The sequence below is a fragment of the Alexandromys fortis genome, unplaced genomic scaffold (assembly GCF_014885135.2).
Source record: "Alexandromys fortis isolate MF-2015 unplaced genomic scaffold, M_Fortis_MF-2015_v1.1 scaffold_138, whole genome shotgun sequence".
Taxonomy (NCBI): domain Eukaryota; kingdom Metazoa; phylum Chordata; class Mammalia; order Rodentia; family Cricetidae; genus Alexandromys; species Alexandromys fortis.
Window position 1 is genome coordinate 1,829,365 of NW_026068034.1, and position 27,491 is coordinate 1,856,855.

At 48.9% G+C, this 27,491-nt stretch overlaps 1 protein-coding gene across 1 annotated transcript in view; it reads right to left on the reverse strand.

Moving 5' to 3' along the window:
• Positions 1-27,031, reverse strand: part of Slc4a5 (solute carrier family 4 member 5) — a 63,187-nt gene extending 36,156 nt beyond the window's left edge. The window contains exons 1-9 of the mRNA XM_050164962.1: positions 26,910-27,031; positions 10,684-10,844; positions 9,762-9,914; positions 8,469-8,564; positions 5,673-5,728; positions 4,725-4,882; positions 3,291-3,378; positions 1,078-1,232; positions 335-523 (exon numbers count right to left, since the gene is read on the reverse strand). Coding sequence (XP_050020919.1) covers positions 335-523; positions 1,078-1,232; positions 3,291-3,378; positions 4,725-4,882; positions 5,673-5,728; positions 8,469-8,564; positions 9,762-9,914; positions 10,684-10,844; positions 26,910-26,962 — 1,109 coding nt within the window. The 5' untranslated portion in view covers positions 26,963-27,031. The remainder of the gene's footprint in view (positions 1-334; positions 524-1,077; positions 1,233-3,290; positions 3,379-4,724; positions 4,883-5,672; positions 5,729-8,468; positions 8,565-9,761; positions 9,915-10,683; positions 10,845-26,909) is intronic.
• Positions 27,032-27,491: the final 460 nt, after the last annotated feature.

Below are 27,491 nucleotides of genomic sequence, written 5' to 3' on the forward strand. Positions count from 1 at the left end.
CTCCCTGCTGACTTCTCCATTTCTACCTGTGTGAAAATGGATTTCAGTAGTTTTACACTATCTTGCTTGTGGTACACTGTTTCCGACACGGGTACCAAAGGCGGTCTAGAGAAGAGTTTGGGCTCCTTCCTCATGGGCGGGGTCCGTCTGTTCCTCTCACCCCACGCAACTCTTCTCAAGACCCAAGAGGGGCTTCGCTAGAGTTCGGGAAGACTGCAGTGGTCAGACCCCGTCCCTAGAAGGCGCTGCACACAGCAGCGGAAGGATCGCTAACGGGACCGGAGGAAGAGAGGGTTCAAGACTGTAGGCCCTCTGCCGGGCATGGAGCGGGCACCTTCCGGTCCAGATCAGCTCCTCCCCGATTTCATGCACAGCTGGCATCTCAGCCTCGTCTCCACTGCCCACTCCGCCGGCCCCGCTGCCTCCTGCCCCTCCGCCACCGCCACCTCCGCCAGCCGAGGCACCGCCTCCGACCGCAGAGCCGTTCATCTGGCCCAGCTCTGCCAAAGAGAACACAGATTTCCTGAAAGAGAAAGTTGGGAATGGGGAAGAGCAGGGCTCTCAGTGCTGGGAAGAACCCAGCCCCTCAAGACTGTCTTCTTCCCCTCCAAGAACAACAACAAAACTTTAATAACTTAAATAGAGGGGAAGTGAAGACGGAGGTGGGGAGATGGCTCAGTTATTAAAGCATTTGCCACACAAACAAGAAGACAAGAACTGGAATTCCCAGAAGCCACGTGCAGGTCAGGTGGACAAGCTAGCCACTTGTAATTCCAGCAAAGGGAAAACCCAGAACGAACAAGACTAGCCAAATCTGCCAGCGCTGGGTTCACTGGGAGACTGTCTCAATGCATAAGGTGGAGAGCAATGAAGAAAAATTCCCGGGTAGCAACCTTAGGCTTCTACATATGCACCCACACATATCCAAACATGAATTCAATAATACCCTTCCCCCTACACGGACTCCCGCCCGGCTTTACGGTTGTTCACAGGCGGCCCTGCTGGCTTCCATTTCTTGGGAAAAGAATAAACCGCCGATGTGGAGCGCCCTCTGTTGTTCTCATCCTTAGCACACACCTCTTGTCAGCCGAAGGAACTTTCTTAGGTGGCTCAATTCTGATGTTTGGATCCCATTCGCCAGGGGGAAGGACAATGACCTCATCTAGAAATTCATCAATTCCTGCAATGAGGTCTTCTCGGTTCCGGGCTTTATAAGCCACGTCGCTGAAGAGCTGGTGAGGGATGAGGAAGGAGAAAGAGGGCTCAGCTCTCCTTTCCTCGGAGTGAGATCATCACCACTGTGTTTAAAGGAGTCATTGCTCCGGATGCCAGCTTGATTTCAGTGGATAGATAAGGACAAATGGCAGTATGGGGAAATAGGGGACAATAGGAAGAACCAGTTTTTGGAACAGGCAGTAATCTCAGACCTGAAACCCAGGTTGCTGTAATATTTTAGAGGCAGGCAAGCATAGGGAATATGCTTATCTATCTATCTATCTATCTATCTATCTATCTATCTATCTATCTATCTATCTATCTATCTATCTATCTATCTTTCTTCCTTCATTCCTCCCTCCCTCTCTCTTTCTTTCTTTTCTTTCTTTCTCATTCATTCATTCATTTATTTATTTTCAAGACAGGGTTTCTCTGTAGCCCTGGCTGTCCTGGAACTCTCACTGTAGACTGTAGCTCGCCTTGAACTCACAGAGATTCGCCTGCCTCTGCTTCCTGAGTGCTGGTATTAAAAACATGCACCACCACTGCCCCGCACACTCACTATTAGTAGTACACTCGGCAGCCTAGGACCTTTATTGCATATACTACACACACACACACATACACACACTTTTGCACGTGCACCTAGCAGCTTATTAGCCATGTAGGGCCCCCACGTGCCCTGAGTCGTATGCACACTCCACTCCAAGCAATGGAATTGTCTCCTCCCCTTAACAGCCACCAAACACAGATGGAGTCTGTTCAGTGGTTCTCTCCTTGTATGGAGGTAGGAAAGTAGGGAGATTTATCCGGTCTGAACTGGTTTTGTGTAATTAGTCAAACCGTGTCCTCCAAGTGAACTTTTAGGGAGACTCCTCTACTTATACCTATGCAAAGAGGGGTGTGCATATAATCAAAATCAGACATGGTCTGGGAAGGGACATTCACGACGGGAAAATGATTGTGCAATTTAATCTGTCACTTAAAATATCCACCCAGAGGCTGGAGAAATGACTCAGCGGTTAAGAGCACTGCCTGCTCTTCCAAAGGTCCTGAGTTCAATTCCCGGCAACCACATGGTGGCTCACAACCATCTGTAATGAGGTCTGGTGCCCTCTTCTGGCCTGCAGGCACACACACAGACAGAAAATTATATACATAATAAATATTTTTAAAAAATCCATCCATATACATCCCTATTCTCTTGAATACCGTACAAAGGCCCCAACAATAACGGGGTCCCCAGTACCCTCGTTCATGTGCCGCTGTTACTCTTGACGGTGTGCCTGACCTGTCCTATTGCTTTGCTTTGCTTTGAATCGAGTCTCCCTGCTGCGTCTGCAAATCTTTGTACAGCTTTATCTCAAGTCTTTAAGAGCAACGAGCCTGGGTGCACTGACTTGGCCTAGACGCAGACCCTGGTAACACCTCTGCAGGACTTTTGATGGGTTCTTTGACCTTGCATTTCTGTTTCCACAGAGCAAGCATATGAGGAAATCTCTTCAGAGCCCAGACTTTCCCCCTAGGAGGGCCAGGTAACAGAAAGACAGATTTTCTGGGTTTGTTTGTGTTTAAAGACCTCTAGCCTCCTGTCAGTCTGGAGACGGAGCAGGATCTTCAGGCTCATTTCACTGGGGTTGCCCTCAGGGAGCTAACACACTGAGATTAAGCTGCTGTGCCTCCATTCAGCTTCACTGAGCCTTCATCACTTCCATTGTCCAGAAGGCTAGCATACCAAGGTCTTGCTAGTCTACCTGCTCCCTGCTCACCCTTGGCTTTTTGTCTGCAGTGTGTGTCTTAGTTCCCCCAGGCATATAATACATGATTGATTTTATTTTCATCATTTATAATAATATATAATCATCATCTCATTATTACAGAACTGTCCCTCTCAGATAGTGCTCCTGCATGAGAGGGTCTGGGTATCTTCCCTGAATCTCATGATCCTTAGGTCCCTGGTGCACAGCAGGGGCTCAGCTGTGCTTGTTAGATAGCTGGGGATGCTGGGCAATAGGGGAGGCCGTGCCAGTTCCACAGCTATGAGCACTCAGTGCCTGCTTCATAGTCTCACTTACATCATCCACCATGAGGGTTGCAATGGCTCGGCCAATCTCATTATAGGACTTTGCTCTCCCAGAAGGTCCTAGAAGAATGAACAGAAACCTGCAAAAAAGATGGAGAAGGAAGAACAAAGAGGAAAAAATAGAAACAAATGAAGAGAAGAATCCTTTGGCCTTCAATGTCTCCATTATTAACTTTTTACCTTCTCTCCTTTGAATATTTTAAAACTAATCATTATCATTATTATATTTAATTATGTGTATATCTGTAGGGAGGTATGTGCACCCAAGTGCAGTGCCTGTTGAGTCCAGAAGAGGGCACTGAATCCCCTGAACTGGAGTTACAGGTGATTTTGAGCCACTCAACATAGGTGCTGGGAACTGAACTCAGGTCCTCTGCAAGAGCAGCAGGTACCATTAGCAACTGAGTCATTGCTTCACCTCCTATTACTGGCTTATTTTTGCGTTTTTGAGACAGGGCCTCCCATAACCCAGGCTCAAACTCTTTATGTAGTCAAGGATGACTTTGAACTCCTGATCTTCCTACCTCTACTTCCCAAGTACTGGGATTGCAGGCAAGGGCCGCAATACCTGGCTCTTCCTTTTTATGTTTATTTATTTAGCTAGTTAGTGTGTGTGTGTACGTGCCACACACACACACACACACACACACACATGCATGTGCCATGGCACACACGCCACAGCAAATGTGGAGGTTTAGAAGACAATTTATAGGACTCAGTTCTCTACTTTCATCGTGTGATCTCCAAGAACTAAACTCAGATTGTCTGGCTTAGTGACAAGCGCCTTTACCCACCGGCTCAGCTCACAGCTCACCAGCTCATCTCACAGCTCACCAGATCAGCTCACCTGCTCGCCAGATCAATTCTCAGCTCACAGCTCACCAGATCAGCTCATAGCTCACAGCTCACCAGATCAGCTCTCAGCTCACAGCTCACCAGATCAACTCACAGCTCACCAACTCATCTCACAGCTCACCAGATCAGCTCACATGCTCACCAGATCAGTTCTCCAGCTCCCCAGATCAGTTCACCAGCTCAGAATCTTCCTTTTACTACTTTATTTGCTGAAGAAACATTTTGCTTCTGCCTCTCGTAGGCATCCTTACATTTGCACTGCTGCCTGGACCACTCAGCAACTTCCTTCATGGCTCCTGACACCCCCAACCTCTTTCTCTTTTGTGAGGGTCTCGCTGTTGCCCTGGCTGTCCTGGAGCTCTCTGTGTAAAGCAGGCTGACCCCAGACCCACAGAGCTGTCTGCTGAGTGCTGGGAATAAAGACACGCACTACCTGGCCCCATTCTATACTAATTTAAAGGACATCCCTGCCTGCTGCCGGCATGGGGAATGGCTCCCTGAAGACAGTGGGGGCACTCTTCAGTGACTCACCTGGTGGGCACAGGTATGGGGGCACTCCTCAGTGACTCACCTGGTGGGGACAGGCACTTCTGTCACCCCTCCCAGCATGGCAGACTGGACAAGACGAACAAACGCAATGAATGGCTGGTCCAGGAAGTCCACCTCGCCCACGAGCACATTGGAGGCTTCTGAGTCCTTGGGGATCTTCTTCATGAATTTGTTTCTCCGCTGCTCCAGGAGGAAAATACAACCCAAGAAGACTTGGCATGCTCCTACTCTCACCTCAGAGAACATAAATTCCACAGAAATTATCAAGAGACCTAAATAAGTGACCAAATATTCTCTCCAGCTCTGTAGATGACGAGACTCAACGTTTGTTGACCCAAGACCAATTATGCCTTCGTAGATGGTAGGATTCAGTCACTGGCTAGACCCTAAGATACTCCACTGCTGTGTGAGCTGAGGGTCAGAGAAGAGCCCTGGACAGCTCCCACCCCAGCCTCCTTTGCTGGAACTTAGTGGTAAGCTGCCCAGACCTCCTTCTAGGCCTTTACCTTCGGTGGTGGAGAGAAGTTCGTTCTGATGGTCTGTTTGCCCTTTGCCCTGCTTCCTCACTCACAGCGATCCAGAGACTCTGGACCAGTCTCTAAGAGTGCAGGAGACTTCCATGTTTCTAGGTTCCCCACAAGGGGACCTCCAGGGAAACTCACAGTTCTTAGACCTTAAACCTAGACCACTTAGGGGGTCTCACTCCAGTCCTACTGGCTACCAGCTGTTCAGGGCAAAGTCAAAGAGATGGAAAGTCCTCTGCTCAAACTGTCCCCACCCTCTGTCTTTATGACTTCTCTTCTCCAGAGCTATCTGATGGTGAAATGTCCCTGGGTTACTTATACATTCTTCTTAGTCCTGGGGGATGTCTGGTCCCCTGCAGAGAAAGGTTCTCAAGGCTCTCCACTCTTGACACCAAAGGCCTCCTCCTTCCCTGCCTACCTCTGAGTCCAGGGCAGCGCTGTCCTACCTGGTCTGTGTTTGGGGTGTGAGAGATGTCGTTCATGCTTCTACTCTGGGCGTGACCTAGGAGAGACAGGAAAGCAGGCCTATCAGGGGAAGCCAGGATCACACCAGTCCTTTGCCCTTGGCCCTGAGCTACAGCAAGGTGCCCTCCCCTCAGCTCTGCAGCTCCGTCAGCTGTCATCCCCACTCTCTTTCTCTTCAAGGGCAGCTTGCTTGAATAAGCAGTTAGACTCCCGGCTCTACACCCACTCATTCCTTTAAAAATGAGTGCTCATTTTTTTTAAAGCGGTATTCTTTTTTTTTAAAAAAGATTTTATTTATTATGTATTCAGTGTTCTGCCTGCATGCCAGAAGAGGGCACCTGATCCCATTATAGATGGTTGTGAGCCACCATGTGGTTGCTGAGAATTGAACTCAGGACCTCTGGAAGAGCAGTCAGTGCTCTTAACTTCTGAGCCATTGCTCTAACCCCAGCCCACCTTCTTAGCCCTCACTGCGATGTCTACTCCAGGTACAGCATTGTGCCGGGCTCAGATGGGAAGACACATAGAGATGTATTTTCAGATTAGGTACCAGGCACCACTAGCCTGAAACTTGATGAAGAGACCAGCTTCGTCTATAGCCTCCTGGAGTTTTTAAAAACAGGTTGGCAGGGTCCATGGGGAGACAGAGACAACACAGGAACTGCCAAGAGCCCCTTCCTCGGGAAGCCATTCCCACTTCCCATGAACAGTGTAGTCCAGTGGGCATGCGCAGTCCTGATTGCTTGGCTTTGGGCCTGTGGCCGGCCTTGCTTCTCGAACACTGCTCTCCTCCGCTCACTTCCCAGAATCTCCTTCTGCTTGTTTCTCCTTGGGGTTGTTTTTGTCATTATTCCCTGATAAGCATCTCACACTTCATTACCATCAGTCACAGCCACTCCTATTGCTTCTTCTGTGTGTGTGTGCGCGCGCGCGTGCGCACGCGTGTCTGCATGTGTGTGCGTGTGCATGTGTGAGTGTGTGTGTGCGTGCGTGTGTGTGTGTGTGTGTGTGTGTGTGTGAGATGACACGCACAATGCATCTCCAGTTCCATCTCTCTTGAGCTTCAGAACCTTGGAGCAGCCCCATCTGGTACCCCAGCTCATTGTCTTCCACCAAATCCCCCCTAGACCTTGTTCTGCTCAGCACTCCCTCCAGCCCACCACTGGCCCCTTGACGCCATGGGAGGGAGTCTGGGCTCTTCCCTTACCCTTCCCTCCTTCTTCCCACCAGTTGGTCTGGCTTACTTCCATCTTTCCATCTATTCCTCAAGGTAGGCCTGGCCTCTTCATTCTTTCTCAGACAGAAACCCGACGCTAGTGCACACCTGTTTCCAGATCTCCAGGGTGCTCCTTACCTTCTGAGGGATGGCTTTGGGTTTCCGACTAAATGCACCAGGCCTCCTCTTGTCTGACCTTTGAACCTTATGCTCTTGGCTAACTGAGTGATATTTTTTCCTCAACATCAATTCCCATCAACCGCTGTTTGTGCCCTGGGTCTAGAAGTTTCTCCGTATTTCTAGAAGCCCCTGGATCCAACCCTGGCTTTATTTCACACTGGCCTTTGGGCTCACTCCATAACAAGATGTTCTAACGAGAGGGTGGTTGTCTCTTCTGTTCTCTTAGGCTCAGTTACATGTCTCCTTCTCTCTGAGGGTCTCCACCGTCATCTGTGCTCTGGGCGCCATATGTACTTGGGCTACATACGATCCAGTTCACACAAAGCAATGATCACCTCCTCACGCCTCCTGTCTGAGAGTGCCACTAAACATCGCTGAACAAGAGGGTCTCAGGACACAGGACTCTTTCCAAAGCGACTTTCTGCCTACTGACCACTGCCCCCTGTCGGCCACATAAGAATAACAAGGCCAGGAGTAGGTGAGGGGTACTGAGAGGAATCAAATATTAGGACAGCAGGGAAAAGACTAAACCAGGCAAGCACCTGCTGCAGAGAGACAATGGTGGGTTCTCTCTTTCTCTGTCTCTCTCGCTCTCTATGTGTGTGTGTGTGTGTGTGTGTGTCTGTATGTGTGTGTGTGGGTAAGAGAGAGACAGAGAAATTCAAACTCTCAATCCTTCTGCTTTCAACCCCAGAGCTATGAGCACTGTGCCCATAGCTCACCTGACTGTTTGCCACAAATGAGCTTAAAATAGCCCGTCTGTGACCTTTGACCTGCTACTGCCTATGTTCATGTTTCATCTCTGTCGTGATGAAGGGTGTTTTGGGTGCCCTTCGGCAAAGGAGTTGGGTGGATGTTTGTTTTGTTTTGAGACAGCGTCTCACTCTGTGGCCTGGGTTGACCTGGAACTCACTGTGAAACCCAGGCTGCCCTCGAGCTTGTGGCAATCCTTCTGCCTCAGCCGCTGCACCCAGCCTATCTCGTTTTGCTTGCGGTTTTGTGTTGCTGAGGCTCAAACACGCTAGGCAAGCTCTCTACTCCCGAGCTGCGCCTCCAGCCCCGGGGCCCTGCCTTTAACACCACTGCTAGGAAGGCTCCCCGCCAGAAGACCCGAATGGTTGCACTGGTGCAAAGAAGAGTTTGACTGAGATCAATGTGCCCAGGACATGAGATCAGCGCTGAGATGCCAGGGCTGGGCTGAGCTCCTTGTCCAGCAAGGAATACTATAGCTGTAAATCAGGACAGGCCTAGATTTCAGGGGAAATCTGGTTTCTCCTGGTGGCGTCTTAAGCAGGCTAGATCCTGGGCTCTACCTTCTCCACCCATGGATATGTGGACATTCTACAGCTGTTACAGCCAGTGCTCAACAGAGAACACTCACACAGATGTCCGTAGCTGGTGTTGTGCCGAATCCTCAGGTCCTCGGTGGAACGGTGCAGAGCTGGGCCTGCCGAGGGGCTCCTGGCAGAGCTGCGATCTGGAACGGGGAGGAGAAGGCACATGGTTCCAGTGTCCTCGCTGCTACAGCCTCTCTGGTTAGCTCAGTGGCTCTGTAGCTACTTCAGAATAAACAAAGCTGCTACAAGACATAGCTTCCCTTCCAAGAACAATGCTTAGAGGATATGGTGGATAGATTACCTGGGAATGGGGCTGGAGAGATAGCTCCATGATTCAGAGCCCTGGCTGACCTTCTAGAAGACCCAGGTAAATATTTGTACAGTGGAAAGGGAGATAGAATCCACAGTTAATTAAAAAAACACTGGGTGCAACGAGCTATCTGCCTTTCTCTCTGATTCTGTCACTCACTGGCTCCTATGCTTGTCTGCTGGGCCGACTAGGACTAGGGCCCTCAGACTTCTCAAATACCGAGCCAATGGGAACAGTCTTCTAGAGTGCTCAGTCTGCTTTCCCCAGATGGCCCCAGGCTTTGCTGGTAATAATGACACTAGAAGCCAGGTATACAAGCCCTGGCACACTCGAGGTGACCTCAATGCTCCCACACCTTCATGTGTTCTGTTTTCTTTTTTTTTTTTTAAAGATTTGTTTACTTTTATCATGTATACAACATTCTGCCTCCATGTATGCCCCCATGTATGCCCCTGTGCCAGAAGAGGGTGCCAGATCTCATTACAGATGGTTGTGAGCCACCATATGGTTGCTGGGAATTGAACTCAGGACCTCTGGAAGAGCAGCCTGCGCTCTTAAGTACTGAGCCATCTCTCCAGCCCATGTGTTCTGTTTTCTATGGGGGGTACTGGCTTCTCTTGCGGGTGGGGCTTAGTGGAAAACCCAGCCATCCCTATAGGCATTCCCTGGTGCTGTATGGGTCTCTGGAAAGGTTCTAACCTGTCTCTCTTTCCCAGGATGCTCTCCAGACCACCAGAATCCAGAGCTCCTGGGTGGGGTCTAGGCATTAGGACACCTTTCAAGGACTGAAGTCATTGCCATGTGCAGGACAGGCTGTGAGCCGTCTGTTCCTAGGACCTGCTGTGCTCTGGTGTCAGGGACAACACAGAGTGTGGCTGCTCCCGCCCCAGGCCTTCCAGAGAAAGAAGCTGGGGGAGCCCCCAGAACCTCAGAATTTCTTCAGGATCATGAAGTCAGAGACTTCCGGCCACTGAGATGGGCTGTCCTGGCCACATGCCCTGTGCCCACCTGCGAATAGCCTACTCACTTGTAGTGGACACCGACTTCCCAATGTCTGCAAGGGAGCGGTGGATGGGCTTCTTGGTTTGGTGACGATGCTTCCTCAGGAGCACGTAGCTGACCCTTTCCCGGAGCTCTGGTCGCAGAAGCCCGTCCTCTATCTGTTTCGCAATGACATCATCTGGAAGAGAAATAAACAGGTCAAGCCCATGTGGGCAGAAAAAGCCCAGGGCTTTGGGGTCTGGATTAGTCCCTGGGGACTGAATACGAGCAAAGGGATCTGGGACGTGAAGGTAGTTTTGTGGCTTTGCCACTGACTGTTGGGACTGCTACCCCCAATCTTTTCATGTACAAAGATGCGTATATATCTCTAGCTGTGTGCAAGTGTGGACAGAAGTCTATGCTCTTTCCATCCCTGTTGTGAAGCGTGCATGAAATAGAACCTCTAAGTGTGCCAGGACGCTGTGTCAAAGGCTTTTCATTCTCCCCAATGAATTCTCTTTTAGAGAAGAAATAGTTATAGCCAAACCAAATGCACTTGATAGAATAAAAATCACAGAGATGTTTATGGACAAGAGGCAAGCCACCTTCTCTTTTGACACTTAATTTAGCGGGAATTAGTTTGCTAAAGAAGAAAGATGGCCCATTTCCTCTGAAAAGAAACAAGTTGCCATGTCAACAGTGCCCTCTGCCCATTCAAGGAGCCCCTCTCCTGTCTGCTGCCTTGCTGAGCCACACTTCAAGGATGCTCTTCACCTAGTGGCTGGAGGTCTGTGCAGTGTGGAAATCAGGGCATCTAGGACACTGTCTAGAGAGCTTCAGAATCAAATGCATCTCTGCAGAATCAGGCAAGGGTTGAATTGGCCAGTCATATGGACTTGCAGATGGGCAAGAGACCGGGGGAATTGCCCTCGTTTGTGGGGACCACGGCAGAAGTGCCATGGCCTCACCTATGATCTGTGGTAGAGAGCCGCTGTCCAGGTCCAGCAGCACTGTCCCTGTCTGCAGGCAGGTGCGGAGCTCGAAGAGGCTATGCAGGGACAGTGTGGACACATGGGGCTTGCTCCAGCGTTCTCCTCCTTCCTCCACCTTTTCTTCGAATTTTATCCACCTGAAAGAGGTAAGAACGGGGCTCAGCACGGCTGGGACTCTCAGGAGGAAGCCTGTCCCAGGTCTCCCCAGTGAGTGCTGCACAGCATGTCATCCTGCAAAGAGCTCCTTAAAAAGGAAGGCAAACAACTCACAATAGCTTCATAAAGTGCCTAAAGCTGACCAGACTCACTAGAACCCTCCCTGCTAGAGTAAGCAGTAAAGGCTGAGAGTCCCTCCCTCTCAGAGGAGCAGGGTTGAGCCGCAAAGAAGACTCTTAGATGAACCAAGCTACCTGAAAGAGACAGAAACCAGCTGAACTGCCAGGAAGAGGTTTAGATCGATTAAGTCACGTGGAAAGGACACTCTCCAGCCTGTTGAGCTGCTGCAGGCTGTGCAGTGAGCTCCAGGTCCCCAGCTTTGTGAGCTGTCACCCATGCTGGGTGGGCTTTGGTGATACAGCTGTCTTTGAGTGATGTCCACTCCAGGAATAACCCTGTAAGTATTCCTATTAGTAACCCCAATAAAACCTACAGTTCACCAAATTTGCACTTTAGTCTGTCATGAGCTTCCCATCTGGGGTAAGAAGATGTGTCTGTGTGTCTCCTCCGGAAAAATGTTGTCACCTAAGTAGACACAAGCCTGTGCACACATACTGTTGGAGACATTGGTCCTGAATTCACAAGCCAGTGATCTCTTAGGGATGCTGCCTGCCTGTCCTCACACTGATGAGGTTGTCATGCTAAGGACAAAATGATAACAGGCAGGCACGAGGAATCATTCTGGGGTGACAGAGGAATTTTAACAATAGCATATGATGGTTGAACAGCTCTATACATTGAAAATAATTTAGGACTTAAATAAGACAATATTAGGATTTTTTATAGTAATAAAATTGTTTTTTTTTTTAAGTCTCAACTGGAACCTGGTTACTGAGGGTTGGTTCCTCATAAGTGCTTCACGAGTTTTCTAGGAACAGAGTAATTGTCCCCAGACAGAAAGTATTTCTCTCGGGGGTCTGGGGAGACAATTTTGCCGATAAAGTACTTGCTACATAAGCATAGACCTGAATTCAGTCCTCAGTAGCCACACAAATAGCCACAGGCGTGGAGGTGTAAGCTTGTAATCCCAGCACTGGGGAGTGAGACCAGACAATTTCTCTGTGTAGCCCTGGCTGTCCTGGAACTTGCTCTGTAGACCAGGCTGGCCTCGAACTCATAGAGATCTGCCTGCCTCTGCCTCCCAGGTGCTGGGATTAATGGAGTGCACCACCACCATCCAGCCCTTGTTGTTTTTAAAGATTTATTTTTAGATTATGTGTATGCAGGTTTGCCTGTGCATTGCATGCATGAAGTGCCCCCAAAAACCAGAGGAGGGCATTGGAGCCCCTGGATCTCGGATTCCAGATGATTTGAGCCCCATGTAAGCTCTGGGACCAAAACTCAAGTCCTCAGAAGAGCAGCCCATGCTTTAGCCATTTCTCCAGCCCTCATCTTGTGTTTTATTTTTGTTTGGGATAGATATTGACTGAGTTCAAAGGAAAGTGATGTACCAGGAGATATATTTGCCACAGAGCACCAAAAGACTACTATTTCTAACAAAACTCCTTCCACTTTATAAGAAATTCCAGGAAATGAGCCGTTCCTGGGAGACAAGAAGAGGAATGAAAACGTGGCATTTGCTAGTGACCTGGGCTCTTTAGTTACTACAATGCAGTGACACCTTAGTTCCTCAGACTGCCAAAAACTAGTCTGGGACTGGAAAGATGGCTCAGCTGAAGGGTCTCGCTCCTCTTGCTGAGGACCTAGGCTCATGCTAGACCCCAGCATCCACGTGACAGGACCGGCTGTCTTTAATTCACTCTGGTTCCCGGGGATCTGACGCCCTCTTCTGGCCTCCACAGAAACTGCATACCCATGGTGCACATACATAATACATGCAGGCAAGCACTCATACAGATAAAAATAAACTAAAGAAATCTTTTTTAAATATTTTATTTATTTATTATGATTACAATATTCTGTCTGCGTGTATGCCTACAGGCCAGAAGAGGGCACCAAATGTTTGTGAGCCACCATGTGGTTACTGGGAATTGAACTCAGGACCTTTGGAAGAGCAGGCCATCTCTCCAGGCCCAAACTAAAGAAATCTTACACCACCACTAACAACAGCCAACCTAAAAAGACTGACGAGGTCCTGTGTTGATAAACAGCACATGCCACGGCATAGCACGGTGCACAGTACACAGCAGTATAGCGCTACCACTTCCTTTCTGTAGTTAGTGTGTGCACCTTTTGACCCGGTGGCTGTTTCTAGGGGTATGGCCGGCGTGCAATCACACACCTACTTCTATAAAGTGAGGACAAAGGTGCTTCCTACAGCTTTGTGTGCTGGATGAAGAACTGGCTTTCAGTGGCAACGTGATGAATACCTGCCGAGGTAGATAAAAGTATAAACAAAGGGCTAGAGAGGTGGCTCAGTGGCTAAGAGTTCTTGCTGATCTTGCAAAGGACCTGAATTTGGTTCCCAGAACCCACGTCAGACAGCTCCTAACTCCCTGTAACTCCAGCTCCAGGGCAATCCAACCCCTGACCTCGGTAGGCAATGGCATACATTCCCTGCCCAACCCCATATACAGAATTAAAAATAAAAAAATTTACATTTAAAATCCGCAGAATGGTCTAAGAAAGATTTCCATAGGCCAGCAACATTGACCTCAGAGGCACAAAGGTGGAGGTGTGTGTTGCTTGGCAGTTAAAAGCCATGGAAAAGCTAGGCACAATAGGCACAGCAAGGTCCATGCTCCAAGGGAAGATCGGGGATGAAGATGGGGAAGCCATACTCTGCTCTGAGCTTAGAGGAAGATCCAAGAGGGCAGCAAGGCCCGTTGGACCCCAGCCCAGGCATGCGATATCAGCAGGAGACCGTGGAAAGCTGGTAGGGACAAATGATGCAACCTCATCCATTACAACTGCTGGGGATAAACACAGACTAAAAATGGTTTCAGACATGTTGTCTTTCAATGCAGAAAGTTTCTCTGTATTGTCCTGACTGGCCTGAACTCATTGTATGGGCTATACTGGCTTTGAAATCACAGAGACCCACCTGCTTCTGCCTCCCAAGTGCATGTTCCAACCCAACCAACTGTGGTTTTGTTTTGTTTTGTTTTTAAGGTTGCATATTTATTTAGTGGGTTATGGAGGGGAAAGGGAAAGGGGAAGGGGAGAAGGAGGGAGGGAGGGAGAGAGAGAGAGAGAGAGAGAGAGAGAGAGAGAGAGAGAGAGAGAGAGCAGCTACCTCTTTGGGAGAGGAACAGAAAGGAAGAAAGGACCCAACTGTGGTTTTGAAACAATAGATGGGTTGATCTAAAGAATGTGGGCACAGCTGCATAATTGAATTCTTGTCATTTCTTTTTAGGTATTGCAATGGTTTAGTTGTAATTATCTTTATTTTATTTTATTTTAGAGACTGCATCTTGCTCTGTATGTATGAGCCTTCTACCTCAGTCCCCCAAATGCTGAGATTTCAGGCTTTCCTTACCAGCCAGACAACAGTGTTATTGCAGTTACATTAAAAAGAAGGTGGTGACCTCGTATGAAAAGTAGGATCCCAAAAGCCTGTAAAAGTTGGAGACAGCCCGTTCCCACTGTTAGAGTCCTACAAGAGGACCAAGCTACACAACTGTCACATACATGCAGAGTGCCTAGGTCAGTTCCAAGCAGGCTCCCTGGTTGTCGGTTCAGTCTCTCTGAGCCCCTAAGAGCCCTGGTTCTGTGAGTTCTTGAGGTGTCTTTGACCCCTCTGGCTCTTATAATCCTTTCTCCTCATACTGGCTTGGTTGCCATGTCCAGTCTCACATGGAAGGGGGGTTACTTAGTCTTATTGCAACTTGATATGCCATGTTTTGTTGATACTCATGGGAGACCTGCCCTTTCCTAAACAGAAATGGAAGAGAAGTGGATTTTGAGATAGGAACAGAAGGGGGACGGAAAGGAACTGGGAGGAGAGGAGGAAGGGAAAGCTGTGGCTGGGATGTAAAATAAATAAATATTTTTTTTAAAAAAAAGAAGGTGACCTCAGGTTGGAGAGATGGCTCAACAGTTAAGAGCACTTGCTGCTCTTGCACAGGATTTGGGTTTGATTCCCAGCACCTACATGATGGCTCACAAGGGTCCACAACTCCAGTTCCAGGGGATTTGATGCCCTCAACTCAACAGGCACCAAGCATATATGTGCATAAAGCAATACAATACAATAATAAGAAATCAATCTAAAACATTCTTACAGAAGGTGACCTCACTTTTTAGAGACAAATACTCAAGCATCTACAGGTGGAATGATGTGGTGGCTGGGACTTGCGTTAAAGGACCTGGACCATATGACCTGGCTAATATGACCTGGGAATGTCTGGAGCAGGGTGAGGGGGACCTTGAGATTGGCCATGAGCTAATTGGTAATAGTTGAAAACTTGGTGATGGGTACATGGAGGTGCATTCTAATACACACAATTTTTTGTAAATTTGAACTTCCTCTAACCCCAATGCTTAAATATTTTCTAAGTTGAATAAAGAAGACACAGGCTATTTCTAAAGTCTCTGGTCGAAGCCAGGCTTACAAGCTTGTGGTTGCCTGATGGAATGGTTCATGTAATCCCAAACAATTCACTGCAAAGCAACCTTTATGCCACAGTTGGCTTAGAGTTAGAGAAACAGGTCAAGTGGAAAGAAAACCTCTGAGTTGGAAAAAAAGACTTTTAGGTATTTCATCCAGTCCTGGTCAGTGCCATGGCCTCCTTTTCCGCGCATGCCGGAGGCAGGAGCCAGGTGCTCCCGTCTCTGAACAGAACCTTAAAGAGTCACGTGTTCCAGAAAGCAGCTCTCTGTCCCAAAGAGGGAGGTCCAGACCTGAGGTCTTTTCTGCAGCTGGTAACTTGACAGGTCACATTAACAAGAGCAAGAGAAAGAGCATCCCAGGACTGGCCACCAGGTACAGTCTAGGCTCCCAACACAAACCCCCAGGCCTAAAAAGAAGCTATCTCATAAGGAAGGTCTAGGAAGGGCTGAAAACCAAGATGGAGTTGGGGCTGGAGCTCAGTCAGGAGAGTGGCTGCCCACAATGCAGAAAGCCTTTGTGTGATCCCCAAGCACCACAAGAAAAACAACTTGGCAAAGCCAGGTGTAGTGGTGCACACCTTTAGTCCCAGCGCTCAGGAGGCAGAGGCAGAGGCAGATGGATCTCCGTGAGCTGGAGGCCAGCTGGTCTACATAGCGAGTTCCAGGCAGCTAGGGCTACATAGTGAGACCCTGTATCAAACGAAACAAAACAATTAGCAATCAACCAAACCCAACATGATGGGAAGTAGAAGCAGGAAGATAAGTTCAAGGTTAGCTGGCCAGATGGCCCAGTGGGTAGGGGTGCTTTCCAGGAGTCTATTGATCTCAGTGTGATGCCTGGGACCCACATAAAGGTGGAACAAGAAAACCAACTCCACAAAGTCACCCCCTGTCCCGCATCACACCAGTGTGCAGGCACACACATAATGCGTTTTAAATCATCTAAACAGAGAAGTTCAAAACCATTCGCAGCTGCATAGCTGAGTTTGAGGCCAGCCTGAGCTGCAAAATCCAAGGTGAATCCCAGACTGATTACATCCAGATTTCAGAACCCTGGGAACCAGACATCAGTGTTAAAGGGAAGATACAGAAGGGCTGCTGAGACAGCTAGACTAAAAGAGCACTGGCTGCTCTTGCAGAAGATTAGGGTTCGATTCCTAGCATCCACACGATGCTCACAACCATCTATAACTCCAGTTTCATGGATCTGGTTTATGTGTGCTTCTTGCACACTAAGCAAGTCTTCTACCAACTGAGCTCTGTCCCCAATGGAATTTGTTTTTGTTAGTCTGTTTTTATTTTGTTTTGTTTCTAATATAAGGACCCTGTGCTGGTTAGTTTTATGTTAACTTGAAACAAATTATAGCCATCTGAGAGGAGGAAACCTCAGTTGAGAAAAATGTCTCCATAAGGTCTGGCTGTAGGAAAGCCAGTAGGATATTTTCTTAATCCCTAAATATTGGGATGTTTATGTGTGTGTAATTCTGTGGTCATGAGCATGTCACAGTGTCCTTGTGGAAGTGAGAGGGCAATTTTCAGAAGCTGACTCTCCCACTGCCACGGAGGTCCTAGTCAATGAAAGGTCATCAGATCTGAAGCAGGCAGCTTTATCTGCTGGCTCATGGGCATAGCCCTGTAATTCATTTTTATATGTGTAATAATATTTTAACAAAATATTATTTATTTCCTTTTATGTGTTTGAGTGTTTTGCCTGCATGTATGAAATAAATGTGGCACATGCCTGCAGAGAACAGAAGAGGATGTCGGATGTGCTGGGACTGGAGTTAAAGACAGTGTGAGCCTCCATTGCGGTACTGGGAACTGAGCCCCCGTCTTTGGAAGAGCAGTAAATGCTCTTAACTGCTGAGCCCGTAGATTCATTTCTTAGAAGAAATATGAATGTGAGCTGGTCCCCGTCATCCAGCAAAGCCAATTAACCTCCCAGCTGAGTCATGTCAGGACCCTGCGTGTCCCAGCATAAAATGAGAGTGAGTGCTAATTCAGTTACGAGCCAATTGTCATTTTCCTAGAGCTGTGTGAGGACTCAGCAGGTTCTGTCTGGACTCTGTCCTTCACAAGAATGCTGTGCAGAAATGGGAGGAAAGTTTCTGAAGAGTGGACTGGAGCGACCACTCAGCAGTGAGGAACACCAATGCTTTCTCCGAGGGTCTGGGTTTGGTTCCTAGCACCCACGAGGTGGCTCATGACTGTCTGTAACCCCAGCTCCAGGAGATCCAATGCCCTATTCTGATCTCTAGAGGCACCAAGTGTACATGTGATACAAATACATACATTCAGGAAAAACACTCACACAGAAAATAAAATAAACAAATCCATTAAATATGTTCATGGCCGGGTGTGGCGGCGCACGCCTTTAATCCCAGCACTCAGCAGGCAGAGGCAGGCGGATCTCTGTGAATCTGAGGCCAGCCTGGTCCACAAAGTAAATTCCAAGACAGCCAGGGCTACACTGAGAAACCCTGTCTTGAAAAACTATACACACACACATACAAACACGATTTAGAGAATGGAACAGGTAAACAAATCTGTCCTGCTTTCACAATTTACACAACAAAGTCACACTATATAGAACCACATGGCGGGGGCTGAGATTGACTCAGCAGTTAAGAGCTGGCTGCTCTTCCAGAGGTCCTGAGTTCAATTCTCCGCACCCACATGGCAGCTCACAACTGTTCGTAACTCTAGTTCCAGGGGAGCTGACACCCTCACACAGATTATACACGCAGGCAAAACACCAAAACACCAATGAACATAAAACAAATTATATAAAAATAAAATGAAAGTCACACAGGCTTGATGGGATGGCTCAGTAGATGAAGGTACTTGCTGCCAGGCAGGAGGACTTGAGTTCAGTCCTGAGAACCTCAATGACGGAAAAAGAGGGAGAGAAAGAACTGATTCCTAACAGGTGTCCTTTGACCTCTATATGCACTCTGTGACACGCATGTGTACACACACACACCACACACACACAGGCTTGCCAAATAAGTAAACAAAAGGTAACATTTTTAAAGCACATGTATGGAGGTAGGTATGTGAATAGGATAGAGTGCGTGGTTTCTACAGCCAACTTAAACACATGTCCATGGTTCATCAGACTCGGCGGTGAATTTGAAGGACTATCGCATAGAAAAGCATGGCTGAAGTGCTCACATACAAGCCAAGAGTTTAGAAGGCGGCAGAGCAGCTGGTGAGCACCAGAAGGCCTCGCGGACCTGTTGGGGTAACCGCTTTCACCCCAGAGCTGACCAGATAAGAGCCGTGACTAATAACAATCAGCCCACAAGAGTGGGTGTAGAGACCTAGCACACAACTTGCTTCTTTCCCAGTGAGGTTTTTAACAGTGGAAAGGGCTAGTCTCTCTCGCCCTCCAGCCCTTGCTTTCTATCCTTGGTAGACATATGGGGAAAGTCAAATTATCACCAAGATGTTGCTGAGTATAGCATCAAAATGAAACACGTTGGCTAAGCAATTTTGTTGTTTAATAGACTCAGGATAAGGAGCTGGAAGCCCAAATCTCAGAAGATGAGGCATGCCTGAGACCAGGATCAGACAGATGGAGCCCTCTTTCTTAGTGGATGAACCCACTTTCTTCCTGCCATAGTTACCTGGCTCTCTGTGATTCGAAGTCCCCCTTTAAGCTGTCCTAAAAACCTTTGGAAGGATTTAGGGATGTCTGGCATTTGGGAATTACTGGCCAGCCAGCCCCTCCTAGGAAGTGACTGCCTGCCCTGGATGAGGAGGACCCTGTAGGGAGGGAGCTGTGGCAGCCCTGCACTCAGGCATGGAGGGGGGGACCCATCCACCTTGTCATACAGCCTACAATGGAGCAAACACAGAAAAAGCAACTAGCCAATTCTGAACTTGGCATTTGGGGGAAAGGCTCTGGAGACTGGGCCTCTCTGAGTCCCCTTGTCTGTACATCCAAGAGGTTTCTATTGTTCTCCAGAAAACTTTCAAACCCCAACTCCCTCAGCCCCGATTTGTACTGTCTCCTTCCTGATCTTGACCGTCACACTCTCTCACCCACTTTTGCTTTTCAAGGCCAGGCCAAGTTCACTTCTCTATGATGAGGCCCCCTAGGGGTTCAAGGCTAAAACTTAGAAGCCCTTTCCAGGTTCCAGGTGCCCTGCTTCACGTGTGACATATGATCCTCCACTGTTTCCTCTACTTTATCCTCTACAGATGGGAAGACTGAGGCCCTTAGAGGACAGCCACCCTTCCTAAGGCTGTGCAGATTAGACAGGGCCTGAGGACAAGTGCTTTGACAGTAGAGCCGGTGTTTTCAAAGTTTGGACGTGCTATCCTGGATCTCAGTCAGCATCTACCGGAGCACACGCCTGCCTTTTACACTAGGCCGGGAGCCAGAAAATGAGGCCCCTTGAGCTAGGAGTGACTGCGAAGCAGCCCCAGTAGTTTCTCTGTGGCCTACACATCCGCTTGCTCTCACGTGCACACTCACAGATGCACACACTCGCTATTTTCTGGCTTGCTCACCAGAATCATCAGGCTTGTGTGTGTGTGTGTGTGTGTGTGTGTGTTAGTGAAGGAAGAGGAGCGAGAAATAGGTTAGATACCAGATGGGAAAACCGCTTGATGATAGTCATCTGCAGCGCTCAGACCAGTGGGTCAGCAGAGTGACAATCTGGGAACCTGCACAGGCCTCAAATCTCCGTACCTGACTCCACTGCTAAGACACACAACAGCCACAGGCCTGGACCCCCTGCCCTGGGTACCGGAAACCCACAGCTCCTCCGTGCTACTCTGCCACCTCCCTGCTTCTCAAACCTGTTGGGAGCCCCACCTGCACTTAGGGCCTGGCTCTGTTCTGCAAGCCCCTCTCAGCTCTCTGCTCCCTTAAGCCATTCTCTTTCTTCTGTCCCATTTCTATTAGCATCCAATAGGCTCACATCTCTCATCCTAAACACAAAAGCCAAAGCGGAGGCCCCAGTGCCGTGGTGGTCCTGGGTTCCGCACTCAATGGTGCATGAATGGTAGTAGTACTGGGGTCGGAGAAGAGGCTTAGCTGGCAGTGAGCTTGCTTAGCATGTGAGACAGGTGGCATTTGTTCCTTGGTGCTTCTTAAAAACATGGGTGTGGTGGGTCGGAGAGATGCTTCGCAAGTTGGATCCTATGGAAAAGCCTGTGGTGGTGTGCACCTGGAACCCTGCTGCTGGGGGAAAGATGGCAGGGAAAAGATAGGCAGATCTTTGGCACTCAGTGCTAGCCAACTTGGCCGGTTGGTGAACCCCAGGCTCAGTGAGAGGGCCCTCAAACATAAGGTGGAAACAATTGAGGATGACACCCAACATTGACCCATGGCCTCTACACACACATGTACACATGTACATGTTCACACGCACATACACACTTGTATAATCACACTGTCTGCAAGTGTTCTGGTGTCCCACACATTACTCTTAGCACTCAGGCGGTGGAGGTAGAAGGATTAGAAGTTCAAGATCATCCTCTGTTACATAGTAAGTTTGAGTCAGCCTAGACTTTCTCTGTGTGTGTGTTTGTGTGTGTATGTGAGTGCATGTGTTTGTGTAAAGCTGGAGAGTTCCCTTGAGCCCACACTCTGCTTCAGAGATGTCTACTCTTGAACAAGCCCCTCAGCAGAGCTGTCCAAATGATCAACCGACTTCCAAACTTGGATCCAAACTTGTGCAGCCCGTGCTTCATTGCTGAGCCATTTCCCCAGTCCTAGCATTTTCCTTTTATCTCTTCTCAGTACTAAAACCAAAGATCTGTCTTACATACAGAACTCTGTCTTTCCACAAATCTCTTCAGGATCCCCCAAACTCTCAGCATCAATCTTAGCCTCCCTAACTCAACCAGCATGAGATCTGCAGACAGTCTTGCCTGTGGACCACGGCAGGTGCTTACGGTCTTGGCCTTGGACCATGGCAGGTGCTTACGGTCTTGGCTGTGGACCACGGCAGGTGCTTATGGTCTTGGCCTTGGACCATGGCAGGTGCTTATGGTCTTGGCCTTGGACCATGGCAGGTGCTTATGGTCTTGCCCTTGGACAATGATAGATGTTAATAGTCTTGCCCTATTCTCCATCCACAAGGAACGCATGCCCAGCCTCTACTGTCCATCTTGGTCTTCAGCCATACCACCCTGAACAATCTCCATTTCATCTGTTGGGTACATGCAAGTGCTCCACATCAGGCTGTCTCCCCAGCCCTTGCTCCAGGGGCCTCTTCCCCATTGCGTATCCTTGCTCTGCTCACACTGATCCACCCTCCTATCTTGGTGTGAATAGCCTTGCTCTTGGAAGCCTTTCTTGACCCGCAATGCCTCTATGTTGTACACTCACAGCAGCCCTCATTACCAATACCCCCTTATGTGACTCTGCATCATTACAAAGAAACCAATTGAGTGATGAGAACGTTTGCCATGGTCCATCTTAAAATGCCTCACTCTTGGCTCAAGGCTTGCAGTCAGTAAGACCTTAGCAAATATTTGATTGAATGAATGAATGAATGAATGAATGCTGTTGATTTCCACACGGAGAGGAATTTATAAATCCTCCTCTGAGTTATAAAGGAGGGTAGTTCTGTCCCTACAAGTCTGACTCCAGAGGACTGGAGAAACTTTCTGCCCACACTGAGAAGGGAGATTCTTCTAAGGAGCATGATGCAGGGTCATAAATGAGAGCAAGTTCAAGGCTGAAGTGGGAAGTTCCAGTTTCCTCCATCCTGTCCACGTGGAGAGAACCACTCAGGACTTTGGAAAGTGTCCTCCCATGGGACTAGAGACGCAGAGCAGTTGATAGAGTGCTTGCCTAGCAAGCATCAAGCCCTGGGTTCCATTTCCAGCACCACATAAACCAGGCAGCAGGAAGAACAAGAATTCGAAACCATCCTTAGATACATAGCAAGTTTGAGGCCAGCCTGGGCTACATGGGATACAGAAAAGAAAAAATGAATGCTCCAACTCAACTAAGCTGACCCATTTCTCACGCACCCTTTGGCCCTTTCCTAGTCATGACAAGAATGTTCTCAGAGCGTATGTATCTCCTAAGAACCTTCTGGCAAGTTCTTGCTCTTGGGATGCTGAGTTGAAGCCAGAGCAGCTTGGATTTAGAGCTGGTTCTCAAGGCTCTGGAGTGTTAAGCTCCAGTTATTTCTGAGTAACCCTGAGGGCCTTCCACTCTTGGATCCGTTCCAGCCTGGACGGTTCTCCTGCCGGTCCCTTCCCTTTGCAGTCAGGCAAGTGCTGGTTTGAAAAGGGGGTTCTGGTTAAGTTATTTGCTCATAATATAGAGGGGTCACCCCTACCTCACCTGATTCAGCCCTCCCTCAGGCAAAGTCATTCGTTATCAGGGAACAGTTAGCCAGACGGCTCGTGTGGGAATGCCAGGGACAGAGTTAATAACGGTCTCTCTTATTAGCAGCCTGGCCTTCCACCATCGATCACATCAGAAGTGTCGCTGCACATACAGCGCCGATTGTGTGCACGGGGCAAGGCTCAGCAGAGCTCCAAAGCCACTTAAATCTATCCAGCAGTGACTCCCTCAAGAACCAGAAATGTCCCCCAAACTAATAAACCTGACAAAGCGCCGCCAGGGAAAATTCCTTGCGGATTTGAGATTTTCGCTCTCTTAATCTCCTAACTCAATAAAGCAAGCACTCCCTGCAACACATTAAATACTTTGTGAAGGAAGCCCCTCCCCCACTTCCTTTGATGCTGGGCATGATTAGCCCCTTAACGCCAGGCTCTGGGGATCTGTAGGAGATGCTATTCTTCACCCCTTTTGTTGTCTTCTTATTCTACAGAGGCCCAGAATCCACTGCTGTTTGCTGGCTCCTTGATTCTGGAAACTTTTGGGACTTCTGGCTTCCCTGAGGTGGGTCCCACCGTCTGTTAGCTGAGAGAAACGCTGCCATTCTAGGGTGACAAAGACCAAGGAGATCTGACTGGGCACCTCTACTTTTGTGTTTTGTTTTTGTTATTGCTATTTTGGGTTTCATTTGTTTTGTTTTGTTTCATTTAGTTTGGATGGTTGTTAGTTGTTCTTTTTGTTTTGTTTTTTAACTGTTTTTTTTTTTTTTTTTTTTTTTACAACAACATACCACGGTGTAGCCCTAGCTGGCCTGGGACTCGCTATGGTGTTGACCAGGCTGTCCTTGAACTCACAGAGATCTGCCTGGCTTGCCTCTGGAGTGCTGGAATTGAAGGCATGGAACCGCTTGAAGCAGAGGTTTTGGGTGCACACACTGCCCAAAGAGGGAGAAGCAGTCCCCTTTTCCTCGGTCTTTGTAAGCGTTTTTCTTCTCTATTCACCCACCTTGACTAGAAGAGACTATGCCCAGGGCAGACTGGCTTCAACCCCCTCTCACCAAGAGGTGTTAAACAACAAAACTCCAGGCAGGCTGTTCTTTCCCATCTGTGGGCCCGGGATAGAGATATAGAGGTCCAGGCTCTGCAGTTCCAACTCCAAAAGAATTGCTTCAATCCTAGGTCTTTCCCTGGAGGTCAAAACAAGTCCCTAGAAGTTGGAGTGTGGGGGAGGGGAAGGGAATGGACAAAAGCCTTGGGAGCACAGGGCAAAACACAAGAGACCTCAGACTGGAGGTCAGACAGGCCTGGGTGGCAGTGCAGCCTGGGCTTTCTAACCCTGGGCAAGCTGCTAGCCTTTCTGACCTTCAGAATCCCATCTGCAAACCAGATCCCAGTTCTGCCCTCCTCAGGGTCACCATGGAGCTTGAATGCAGGTGAGCCTGCAGGCCCTTAGCACATTGGGGTTTAGTGGACCATGTGATGAGAAGAGGTTCCTGGGCTTGCAAGGGGGGACTGGGCCCCCAGCTGTGGGCTGCAGGTTGGTTCCCCCGAGACCAGACACCCTTGCAGCAGAGAAGCCTGAAGATGTGGGAATAAAGCTCCTCCCTCTGCCCAGCAATTGCCCAGGTCGCAGAGAGAAATTCCAGGCTGTGGGTATCACCGTCTCACGCAGACCTTGTCCTGGGCACAGCTGGGAGTTAATGTATGCATTTCCAACTGGAACAGTACTGTCTCCAAGGGGGCAAAATGTGGGTCTCAGGAGAGAGAGGCCACGTGAGCTGACACTAACAATTCAGGCTTTGCCGTAGTCCAAACTCCAGCTCCTGACAGACCTTACTCCTCGGCATCTAATTTCTCTCCATGGAAATGAGTTGATGTCATCTTAATTTAATTATGTTTTGTTTTGTGTTTGAGACAGAGTCTTAGGTATTCCAGGCTGGTCTTGAACAAGCTATGCAACTGAGGATGACCCTGAACTTGTAATCATCCTACCTCCATCTCCTCGGTGCTGGGGGCACAGCTGTGGGCTTCTACCCTCGGTTTGTGTGGTGCTGGGGATCAAACCCAGGACCTACTAAATGGCAGGCAAATTCTTCACCAACTGAGCCACAGCCACGGCTTGGATTTTAATTTAATAAAATCAAAGTGGTTTTTTCTTACGTGGAGAAGTGGCTCAGCAGGTAAAGTGCTTGCCATTCAGGAGTGGGGACTGGATTTGGATCTCCAAGACCACGTAAAAGCCAGGGGAGTATGACATTTCACTTGTAGTCTCAGGACAGAGGAAGTAGAGCAAACTGGCTAACCACCCTAGCCAGACTAGTTGACTGGGGGAGTTCTGGATACAAGGGAGAGACCTTCTCTTAGACTATCAAGTGGAGAGCAACTGAGAAAAGAAAGGTGCCTGATTATCAATCTTGATACCCCCCCCACAGGTATGTGTGCCCCAAGACAGGAAAACATACTACATATACACACCCTACCCGGCAGAGGTTAAAAAATTATTACTCGATAGGTAATAATTAAAGGTGCACACCTTTAATCCCTGCATTTAGGAGGCAGAGACAGGTGGATCTCTGAGTTCCAAGCCAGCCTGTTCTACAGAGCAAGTACCAGGACAGCCAGGACTACCTAGAGAAACCCTCTCTTAAAAACAAAAGAAAAACATTACCTATCTAGGAAAGAGGGGTGTAACTGGAGCCACAGGAAGGCTGAGGAACATCACTCAGTCTGTCTCCTGTCTCTTAGGATCCCTCCCAGGCCCTCGTGCTGTTCCTGCCCCCCCCCCACCTTCTTGGGTTTTGGGAATACATGGAACTACTAATCTTTTCTGCTTTATTCAGAGGTCCCTCTGTCCCTGTCACTGGGGCTATGACAGCACCAGTGTTGCTCAGACCTAACCAGCTCCTCACTTCACCACACAGCTTCCCACTAACATACATGGATTTCCTCCTCCTCCTCCTCCTCCTCCTCCTCCTCTTCCTCCTCCTCCTTCTCCTCTGTGCATGGGGCTCTCTCTCTCTCTCTCTGACTGCCTGTATGATGTAAATGCATGTATGTGTGTTCATGTGGGTGTGTGATCAAGTACACACACACACACACACACACACACACATGCGCGATGTTGTTGCCTGTGTGCTCACGCACACCGGAAGTTGACATCTGAAGTCTTCCTCGATCGCTCTCCATTCTATTTTTTTTTCCTTAAGCTCTTTCCAGAGCTCAGCTCACAGATTCCAGCTTTCCAGCTAGTCTAGCAATCACTTATCCTGTGAATCTCCTGTCTCTGCCTCCTGCGTGCTGGGATTACAGGTGACCACAACTCCTGCCCGGATTTCCTTGGTTTCTAGGAGTCCAAGCTTGGGTTCTCGCATTTGCCGGGCTAGCATTGTACCCACTGCTAGCCCTTGGATTCCTTATACTTTCTTCTATGGCTCTACCTCTGCTTATCCAAACTGCTGAGAATGACAGGCCTAGACCCTTTCCCCACCATTCCGATTTATGCCCCTTCTTCCTCCAGAAAGCCCCCTATCCCACTCCCCCTTATCCACCCCCCTACGTTCCAGCCAACTGGTATTTTCCCTTCCTTGGTCTTTAGTTTGAACCATTTGACATTAAAGAATATATATGGTGTCATGGGTCACTGTTCCATCTTTCTGCTTAGGTGCCCACCTCTGTGTGTGCATGTGTGTGTTTGTAAATATGTATGTGCATACGTGTGCGTAGGTGTGTATCTCAAGAGAAGAGGACAAAGCTTGTTCCTCGGGCTCTGCCCACTGTTTTTAGAGAGACTCTCATGCTCTAGAACTTAGGCTAGGCTGACTGGCCATAGGCCCCTGAGATCAGTCTGTCTCCACCCCCTGGCTGGCACTGAGGTCACAGGAGCAGCACAGCATCGCTCCTGGCTTATTCTGGGGACAGAGCTCAGGTCCTCGTGCCTCAATCGAGCACTTCCAGCTGAGCCAGCCCCTTGGGTTCTTGATCTTCATTTATTTGGCAATACTTTTACTCCTTACTGTTTACAGTTCTAGACACCATAAATGGCAGAGAGGAAGGTGCTCGCTCGTAAATGGGGAGGCTCCCCGACAGAACTCAAACTGTGAGGTGCCATCTCCCACCAGCCTATGCCCCAGACACGCCCCTCCATCCTGACCCCTTCTCACCTGGCTGACTCCTTCCATTCCATCTGGTCCCCATCATGCTGTAGAGTGTCCATCTCTGTGAAGAGGGTGGGGTTGGGAGCCTCATCTTCCTCCCCCAGGATGTCCTGCAGCTGCTCAGCAGCCGGAGACCCTGAAAAGTGAAGGAGGTGGGTGTGCTGAGTGTCCTGCAGAGGTCAGGAGGTCACAAGGCCAACAAGAAGGGAGCAGGCATAGGGCAAGGAGGGAGGGTCACTCACTAAGACTCAGTCCACATTCTGGGCCAGACTGAACTCTTCTCCCTTTGCCCTGGATGCGGATTTGGTCTGTGTTTATTTTGGGGTCTCATCAGTACCAGTGAAGGCTGGGAAATAACCGAAGCCAGGGCAGCAGCAGGATCCAGGAACAGAAAAATGAAATGAGGACCGGCCTGATCCAGCTGCATTTGGCACAAAAGCCTCAAACCGTCTCTGGCTCCACTGGGTCCCAAGCCAGTCAGCGATGGTGAGGAGGCAGGGAAAGGCTGCGCTAGTGTCCTGTGAGATTTTTCCTCACTGGCATTGTGGGCCTGATTTTTGGATGTCCTGCCTCCTCACCAGTGGATCC